This window comes from Chanos chanos, chromosome 11, assembly GCF_902362185.1.
Source record: "Chanos chanos chromosome 11, fChaCha1.1, whole genome shotgun sequence".
Classification (NCBI taxonomy): domain Eukaryota; kingdom Metazoa; phylum Chordata; class Actinopteri; order Gonorynchiformes; family Chanidae; genus Chanos; species Chanos chanos.
In genome coordinates, this window is record NC_044505.1 from 3,283,178 (window position 1) to 3,292,842 (window position 9,665).

The 9,665-nt window shown below is 42.7% G+C and overlaps 1 protein-coding gene across 1 annotated transcript; it reads right to left on the reverse strand.

Annotated features, from left to right (window-relative positions):
- Positions 1 to 4,997: 4,997 nt before the first annotated feature.
- Positions 4,998 to 9,665, reverse strand: LOC115824158 (hydroperoxide isomerase ALOXE3-like). Its single transcript, XM_030788263.1, has 13 exons — positions 9,525 to 9,665; positions 9,122 to 9,303; positions 8,701 to 8,823; positions 8,311 to 8,414; positions 8,056 to 8,228; positions 7,814 to 7,957; positions 7,532 to 7,735; positions 7,317 to 7,403; positions 7,071 to 7,240; positions 6,884 to 6,996; positions 5,556 to 5,659; positions 5,283 to 5,453; positions 4,998 to 5,177 (listed from the first exon to the last, which is right to left on the reverse strand). Exons 1-13 carry the CDS (start codon positions 9,663 to 9,665, stop codon positions 4,998 to 5,000), a joined length of 1,896 nt encoding a protein of 631 aa, XP_030644123.1.

Sequence of the window (9,665 nt, forward strand, 5' to 3'; positions counted from 1 at the left end):
GCAGCTTCCCTCACCTCCCTGACTTCGACCAAATTGAGATTTTGTTGGAACCCGGCTGCCGAGAGGGCATTCTCTGAGTTGAAGAGGCGGTTCACCTGGGCCCCCATCCTCATCCAGCCTGATCCTGCCCGCCAATTCATTGTGGAGACTGACGCATCTGACGTGGGGGTGAGTGCCGTTCTGTCCCAGTTTTCTCCCGAGGATGGTAAACTACACCCCTGTGCCTTCTACTCCCACAGATTAACTTGCACAGAGAGCAATTACGACATCGGAGACCGGGAGTTACTGGCTGTCAAACTTGCTCTAGAGGAATGGAGGCATTGGCTCGAGGGGACGAGTACTCCTTTCCTGGTTTGGACGGATCATAAGAACCTTGAATACATAAGGTCTGCAAGACGTCTCAATTCCCGCCAGGCCCGCTGGTCTCTCTTTTTTGCTCAGTTTAATTTTACCCGGTCTTATCGCCCCGGTTCCAAGAACGGCAAACCAGATGCCCTCTCCCGTCAGTTTCAGGCATCCGAGGAGACCCCAGAGATCACTACCATTCTCCCCAAGCGATGTCTGGTTGCAGCTGCTCAGTGGGATATCGAGTCGGCGGTCCGTTCTGCACAGCAGGGTGAGTCTGGTCCCAGCTCTTGTCCTTCTGACCTTCTGTATGTTCCTCAATCTGTCCGCTCCCAGGTTCTCCAGTGGGGACACTCGTCAAGACTCTCTTGTCATCCTGGCATCCGGCGTACAGCTGCCTTCATCAGTCGGAGGTTCTGGTGGCCTTCCATGAGGGATGATATTCATAGCTTTGTCTCAGCCTGTCCAGTCTGCGCCGAGAGCAAGTCCTCCAACCGACCCCCTTCTGGCCCCTCTGCCCTGCCCCCAAGCCTCCTCCTCCCCCCCACCTCATTGGTGGCTCTGAGGCCTTCACAGTGCGCCGTCTATTGGATGTGCGGCGCCGGGGTCGCGGACTTCAATACCTCGTGGACTGGGAAGGCTATGGTCCTGAAAAGAGGTGTTGGGTGCCAGCTCGGGACATCCTTGACCCCACACTTATCCAGGAATTCCACCGTCTCCATCCCACACCACCAGTTGGAACGCCAGGAGGCGCCTGTAGGAGGGGGGGTACTGTCAGGGTTCCTGCATGAACTATTTTCTCTGTTGTGCCCCTGCTGGTCATGTCTGGTGTTAGCTGTCTTTTGTTTTTGGTTTTGTCATGTGCTTTTGTTTATTTTGGTTTTCCATGTGCTCTGGCCCTGCCCCTCACTTATTGTGTCATTGTGCTCACCTGTCTCTCGTTGAAGTTGTAATTAGTCTGTCTATTTAAACCCTGCCTGTTCTACCCTTTGTTTGTCAGTTCGTACCACTTTCCTCAGTGTGTCGTTCGAGCCCTCCGTTATCCTGATTGCTTTCTGTGTTTGACCTCTGCCTGTTTTTTGACTTTTTTGCCTCCTCTGCCTGCCTGCCTTGCCCTGAACCTGTTTTTGAACCTTTTGCCTGTCCCTGGGATTTTGCCTTTGTCTTCTATTTTGGATTGCTCGCCTGCCTCTGACTGCCCTTTGGTACGACCTCTGCTTGTTTTTTTGGATTCCGCTTTTTGTCTAGCGTTTTGAAAGACTGTTACCTGACACAATAAAACATCTTATTCATTCATTGGTGAGTCTGCAATTGAGTCCCCAATTTTCCCTGACATTGCCGTTTTCAGCCTTATGTTAAGGTCCTTCAGACGTTCTTGGGGGACCGTCACCTTCTGACTCTATTAGCTGCCGCATAAGGTCTATCAGAAATAGAGTCTGATCCCTGCTGAAGCCCTCATTTGGTGGCACAGGTGATGGTGATGGTGATGAGGTTGATGATGAGGATGCAAATGAGCTGGCATCACTGCTCTCCTTGCAGCTGTCTAAAACACAACAGCAACAGGTTAGAATGTACAACATTACTAACATTAACCACTAATATTACTATTACAATTATTAACCAACCTGTTATGGTGGGCATGTCTGCAGCTTCAATGAGGTTAACCCTGATTGTTAATTCCTCATTGAAGTAGTACATGGTGGGGTCTGCAGCCCTCTCTTATAAGGAGCCGGGGAATGGAGTTCTCCTCTGGGGGTCCAGGGACATGTTCAGCCCCCTATCCAAGTACACTGGAAAAAAACAACACATTGTTAACATCACAGCTGTGATAGAGCTCTGGGAGCCCTAGCTAACTGAATGGGTAATGAAGACCTAGAGTAAATAAATAAAGAGTAAATAAACAGTAAAGTAATAAAGATAAAACCACAAATGGCTTGACAGTCCTTTGCTGGTGTTTTTTGGTAAATCCACTTTAGCTGATCTCACCCTATTTCACCTAACTTTTCTAGTTTAACCCTGCAATGCCTACTCCCAAGTATTTCTGTTTGTTTGTTTCACAGTGGAAGTGCTTTGTTTGCTCTCACACCAGCAAGGTTAGCCGTAGTTATGCCAGTCATCTGGCTTGAATCTCCCGAAACATCCCACTTCAGCTGATCTCACCCTGTTTCACCCAATTTTTCCTGCTGAAATCTGGAATTTCCACCTCCAAATATTTTTGTTTGTTTGTTTCATGGTGGAACTGCACTTCGTTGGCTTTACGCCAGGTTTACCCATTGTTATACTAGTCATCGTTAGCCATTGTTAGCAATACTGCTAGATAACAACACATTATATGGTATTGTGCACATACAGACACTGCAACATCATATCTACAGATAGAAGTTGGACGGTACTGTGTGTACGACTGACTTAACCACAAACAAATAAAACACAAGTGCTAAAAACCGTAAATACTCCAGCGTTCACTTACCGTTGATGCATGGCACAGCCATCTTGGATTTTGAAGTCGGGGGTACTGGGGTTCTTCCTTTTTTCCGAGTTGCAAATCCAACTTTAGGGGGCGTTCCAGTTGAAACTTCCGACTGGAAACTTGGAAGTTCCGATCAAATGGATCGCCCCATAATACACCAAAACCAGCAACAACAAACCATGGTTTACAAATGAGGTGAGGAGTCTGTGCAAAATTAAGGGGGTGACATATGGGAGTGCCAAATTACAACTGAAGAGAGCCATAAAAAGAGGGCAAAAGCTCTACGGGAAGAGGCTGGAGCAGCACTTTCATAACAAGGACTCCTCTGCTGTCTGGAATAGCTTTCAGGAAATCAACAGTTACAAGTAGAAAGCCTCCCTATTCGGCAGCTGACACATGACTCCTCCCAGACCTGCTGAATGAGTTTTACTGCGGGTTTGAAAAACAAAGGAGAAACAGCAACAACTGCTCTACATATATCACCTTATGTTTCTCCACCTCACCATCCCCTTCTTCAGACATACCAGACAGCTCCCCGACATGACTGACTCTTAGCTCCTACCCCCACCCTTCCCTTCCTTACACCTCAACACTACACTGTTCTACTACCCCCCATTCCTGAAAAAGGACATCGTAACCAGTCTGAAAGACTACGGACCAGTCATCTTAGTAGCAACCATCATGAAAGCATTCGAATGCTTCGTGGTCTGCTACCTTAAAACCATCACACCCTTGCATGTGATGTTAGCATGGGCCTCTAAATTGCTTTGCAACACCTAAACTCCACTGACAAGTATGCAGGAACACTGTGTGTTGATTAAACCACCATTTTCAATATGAAATTCTTCACATCAAACCATCACAGCCAAATGTTACTGTAAAACTGATTGCAAAAATTAATTATTTATTCACATGTTAATTTAATGAACTTGCACGTAGTTGTACATCTATAGTAATATATCTATGGTTTTATATCTATTGATTCTGTTGATCTAATTTTATGTTTGGTGTTAGTTATGCAAAGTTGCGTTGTAAAATGAGGTAAGGTTACCCCTGAAATGCTGTGTTTCTCATAGATGTGCTTAATCTAGGATTATATTTTAGTTGTATATAACATGTCTATAACAGCCATATTTAAATATTGAAAAACAAAATGAGGCGTGTCTGGTTAATAAAATGAGTTGCACATCTAAGTGGCGGTTAGTTATATGACGAACCTCAAACACTGTGGACTATATCTTACATGGCTGGGCTATATCTTACATGGTGAAGTACAGCAGTTAATACCCTTCTTAATTTTCAAAAGCTGACCACACCTCATTTAGACTCACTTCTGCTTCTTATCCTCCAAGGCAAATATAATTACATTGTCTATGGGCAAAAACAAGTTACATGGCCATAGAATTCGCACAGTGCTGACAGCTGAGGCGAATCATCACTAGCTGTGTGCAAGGGGTGGGATCAATTGCTGATGTGATCACTGTCTAACTGGAATGTTTCAAATAGGCTGTGTTCTAAAGTTCTATTTAGGTTAAAATGCTGCCTATCTAGGCAGCTCACTAGGTTTCTGAACACACTGATTGTATCAAGTTAAGGACACGAATTAATACAAATAACTAAATTCATCAACATATCCAGCTTAACTTCTTTAAGCATCATTAATACCAAACATTCTCTTTTGTCCTGTTACATGTACACACAGCCTTCTGATGGCCAGACTGCAAAGCCATTTGTGTCAGAACGGGTGTTTCAAGAGATTAATCAAGAGATTCAAGAGAATAATCAAGTTGCATAGGCCTCCCCATGTTTATTTCTATTGCAAAATTGTGCAAAGCATTTTTTCAAGCATCCTGGGAGCAGAGAGTAACAGAAAACATTGTCACAACAACATTGTAACTCACTTATGTGAGCAGCATAATGGTTGAAAAAGACTGGACTTTGAACCACAAATGCCAAAAGTAAGTAAACTCTGTAGAACCTTGGCTAGGTTTGCCATCTAACAGCAAACTGGGAATCTTGTCTTTAGACACGCACAGGTTTAAGTAACACAGCAGATAATTAAACAAAAAAAAAAGGTGACTCTTACTGAGTTGTCATGCACTAACACATGTGACTGCCATGGAGCCTACATTTGTCTGAGATGTTATGGAACACAGTGATGCACAGAAAGATGGCCACAGTTTTAAATGGCAACACTGTTTTCCAACTGCTTAGGGTCTAAGTAAATGTATGGCAGTGGAAGATCCCGGTTCCTCTTATCAATTTCACTGGAGAGAGATTTCAGGTCCTCCTGAAACTTTTCAATCATCTGGAGGGGTGTCTTTTCACTGAACAGATCCTCTGGATAATATCCAAGTGGGTGCTGCCGTTTTTATCAATGGAAATGATATATATGTAGAATTAATTTGAAAATCAATCAGTGTAGAAAGTATAACATTTTATTTTAAAAATCTCATTTGGGACTTACAGGGAATGAAGAGGCCTTGCTTAGAATGTACAGTTTAGCCATTGCGTTTACTGTAGTTCCGATAACTGGCAGTGTGTCAAAAATGGAGTCCTTTGCTGAGCCTCCTTTTTTAGTGGGAGGTGGACGCCTTAGCGCACTGGGATGATTGGGCATCCATCCACCAAAGTCGAACTGAAAAAGGTCAGAAGATAACTTTTTCCACTGACACAAATGCAGATCAGGAATTTGTGTTTTCTCTCAGAAATAGGAAGGCTTAAGACTGAATAAAAAAACCTGTCCATTGTTGACAGAGCCGTGTTGGGCCGATGATGTGAAGATCACTATGGTAACAAACTTGACGAGTTCATCCACAGTCTTGAATGATGGTATTCCTCCATCTGTGGAAGATGATATTTCCATCAGTTATTTCAGTAAATAACTTTGCTATCATACTCACCCCTTCATTTAACCGAAATTGACATATAATTTGTCCTTATATCATGTTCAGCTTTCTCCTGGAAGCCATACTTATGTATTTCTCCAATGCAGGGGTTTTACAGTAAATAGCGTGTGGCAATAAGAGCCATGTCTCCTTATAATAAAATTTAAAAAAAAAACATGGCATCTGCATACGGGTCATGATCACTGTTTATAAATACCGGCCCAGGTAACATTGCGCTCTCTCCCTGACTTCCTCTACCTGGTGCGTCGCACCTGTGCACTCATGGTACGCTTTGGGTGGCTGCGCTGTCCGGACGCTGGTTGAGTGTTGTTTTTTTTTTTTTTCATTCTGCGGCCTTTTGAATTCTTCATTTTCCACCGGTAAGTCGATCATTTGATGATTTTCTGCTTATGATTTTATTGTGAATTGTTTATCGTATTTAGCAGGTGACACGGCAGCGGTGTGGCAAATCTTTTTTTCCTATAGTGACTGCTCATTTAGAAAGTGTAACCTTGGGTTACTGCTGGGGTTTTAACCTTTGGATAGCTGTTCTGTTTTTCGTTTATTTAAAAAATTTTTTATTTTATTTTTATTTTCCTATGACGCCCGGGGTTGCCCTATTACTCGTGTGATAAAATTGTATTTAATGTTATTATGTTATGGAAATTCTAAAAGTCAGAATACTGTGTGTATAATTTTTGATCTTAAAATTGTTTGAAATTGTTTCTTTTTGAAGCAGGGGCTCAAAATGGACCTTGAAGAGAAGGTTTCTTTTTTTTTTCATTGTTTTGTCCTCTCTCCCCCCCATCTTCCTTTCACGAAGTGGAGAACTGCTTCATTTAACCTGGAAGAGACTTTGGTACCGCGCACCGACTGATGGAATTTAACACATCTTTTGAAGCTTGCGGTCTGGAATTTGTTTCTTTAGATAAAAAAAGAAATAATTAAATAGCAGTGTTTGTGGTGTTTGGTTTACTATAGCTAAAGCCAGCATCATTATTATTCATTATTGTAATAAATTTCTTTTTAACTACTCTGTCTGAGTGGTGGTGGATATCACCTGGCGCCCGAACAGTTAAAGAATTAAAACAGTCCCACTACCGCCACAAGCTACCCCCCCCCCCCCCCCCCCCCATTTTCAGTAATTAACTGCCATACAGTTTTTGTCACTGTACTGTACCTTTTTCCAGGAAGCCATACTTATGTATGTCTCCAATCCAGCATTGCAGCTCAGTGTCTTTGACGACATCATCATTTGAAGTGTAGTAGTATCTCACCACACCATCAACATACCTGAAAATATAAAGAAAAGACGATCAGATATTGTGGGAGAAATAAGCTTATATTAAATCATTATTGTAACACACTTGTTGATGATGTTCCACAGCTTGAGGCCGTCATCTCTGTAGTAGTAGTTTGGAATGTCCTCCACACCACGAGCCTTGATATCATCAGGCAGACACAGGGAGCTGTAGGTTAAGGTGGAGGATGCTCTCTTCAGTAACATTGGCAAGCCCTCCCTCCCTAAGGCAGTGCTCTGAAAGTAAAGAGTAGGTGAGAAGCTGGAATATTATGCAGTATATTCTGTGGCCTAATTAGTATTTACTCCGTACATTAGCAAATCCTCCATCCTCTGAGATGAGCGATCCTCGAGCCAAGATGTTGATGTGGAGTGTGTAGCGGGTATGGGGTACCAGGAGCTGAGGAAGTCATGCAAGACAACCAGTAATGAAAAAGAATCTTTGAAATTTTCTTACAATCATAGTGGTGCATACCTTAAACAAATCTTTCAAAAGTTCATTTGCTTACTGACAGAAGTTACTGTTACCTTGAATAAGGGGTGCACTGCAGGGAAGTTGCGCAGGGTTGCTAAGGCAAAGACCTCAGCCATCAGGTGAGCACGTAATAGATGGAAGTGCAGTGAATGTTCATTGAATTCGGCATTCCGCACAAAAATCTTGGCCAGCAGCCAATCAGATTCAGAGTCTGAGGGGAGAAAGATGGGGTTCTCCTCTCCTGGCTCCTGCATCAGCTGTTTGGAAATGAGAGAAATGAATGTGGAAGGGACCCTCATCATAAAGAGGATCTAACAGTTCTTGGGTGCACTTACCTGTATGGCAATGGGCAGAAGCTTGCCCTCAGGGTTACTGAAGAGTAGGCACAGGGGGGCTGTAATATATTGTTGTTCCTTATGAATTACATTTCCAGGTAAACCATCCAGCTGCTTGTAGTCACACAGGAAGATGTTACCACGCTGTTTGATTTGGAATGCATAAGGAAGGAGCAAATGAGAGAATGAATAACAGTAGTGAATTAATGGTATATCTTCATCAAAATGACTCATTCCTGTACCTGCATCTCATTTTTTAAGCTGCTCCCAGTAGGTAAAAAGGCTTTGACCATGTCATCAGTGACAGGGAACTTTTTTGGCAACTCTGAGCATTTTTGGATCATCATGGGGTTCATGCCATTCAGAAGCTGGTAGCCAAAAAACTCATCCTCTCTCCAGTGTTGCCGAACATATTCTACGGGAGTGGACAGATGAAAACATAGATCAGCTTCTAGTCAGAGAGACCAAGAGGAGAGGAAATTTGAGTTTTGCAGTACCATAGATGTCTGTCCTCCGTTCAGTATAGACAAGATTAAGATCCTCAAAATTAGTCCATGGCTCCTTCCTATCAGCAAGAGCTTGGAGCTTCAGCTTAATGAGTCTGCATGAAACCAAGATAAGCACAGACAATTATTACACATGATCCTAAATGGAAGGACCACAGTTCACAACAATGACATTTGTGCAAATATGAGAAAAACTGAGAGTCAAGATCCACTAAAGCAGTGCACATTTTAGACCCTAAACTTTAACCTGAACTTATTCATCTAATGAGTAAGATGTGCATTGCTTTGACTACCAGGACTGAGAAAGAACATTGTGCAAGTTATTTGTGGGGTTATTTCATTAAACAACAATGGCACTTCACATCTTGACCGAAAACATACGCAGACAATTGATTGCTCTGGGACTCAGTTTCCTTTGTGAATGAGAATCTGATGTCCTCAGGCAAAGCACCCGGACTGTCCGCCTTCACTTTATAGGGTACTCCTGGTGCATGTAGTTGCCATCTGTGAGGTCAGAGCAAAAGTTTTAAGATCAGGAGAGACCATGAAGTAGACAAATTTGTTTCCATGTACATGAACAGTTGTTTTTGCAGTGTAATTCACCTGAATTCAGCAGAGCGGTTTTTGATTTCCTCATTCCGATGTTCTTTGGTTATGTCATTAGTTTCCTTTAGTATTGTCTTGGCTTAAGAGAAAAAGCAGCAAAGCTTAAGTTCTGGCAACCCATAGCACAAGTAAAATAAAATATGGCAAGTATATGGTTTTGAAGATGAATCTACCAAGAGCATCTCTGAAAACCAGCTTCTCATCACCAGTAAACCAGCGGTAACATGGGAACAGGACCTTGTCGCCCTCGGGTGTAGCCACAATAACTTTGGAACAGAACCAGTCAGCCTCTCCAAAATCAAAGAGAGGTTTGACTTGAAGTTCCAGGAGTAAGAGAGTGCCTATGGAGGCTGGGCAGTTTATTTCAAATTTGTTTACCTGCAGAGGGATATAACATTTAACAGTTTATCAGACTAACCACTGGGAAAATCTTTATCAATAGATATTAAGCAATAGATAATAGATAAAAGCAATATCAAGCTTCTTGTCGATAGGGATTCTTGTCTCTACTAACCAACCTACATTTTTGCAACTCAAGCTTTATCAGCCAAATTTTACTGAAAAAGAGTTCACCGGAAAGAAGATTTCTGATCTCATACCGATCCACGCCAAAAGCCTCCCAGTGAGGAGAGGTCTATGCTTTCAGTATTTCCTTTAGTGCCTATCAGCTTGAAAATGATTCTGTTTGTAGTTCCAGCATCCTTCATGTCTCCTGTGAATATTTCAACTTGGTAACTCAT

Bases quoted from the DNA above. Each gene is read 5' to 3' on its own strand.
- LOC115824158 (XM_030788263.1), bottom strand. From the start codon at position 9,665: ATGAGTTACCAAGTTGAAATATTCACAGGAGACATGAAGGATGCTGGA. The intron at 8,824-9,121 runs GCTGGTTTTCAG...CTGACCTCACAG, and splicing joins TGGTTTACTGGTGATGAGAA to ATGGCAACTACATGCACCAG. The intron at 8,415-8,700 runs GTATGTTTTCGG...GGTTTCATGCAG, and splicing joins CAGAGCAATCAATTGTCTGC to ACTCATTAAGCTGAAGCTCC.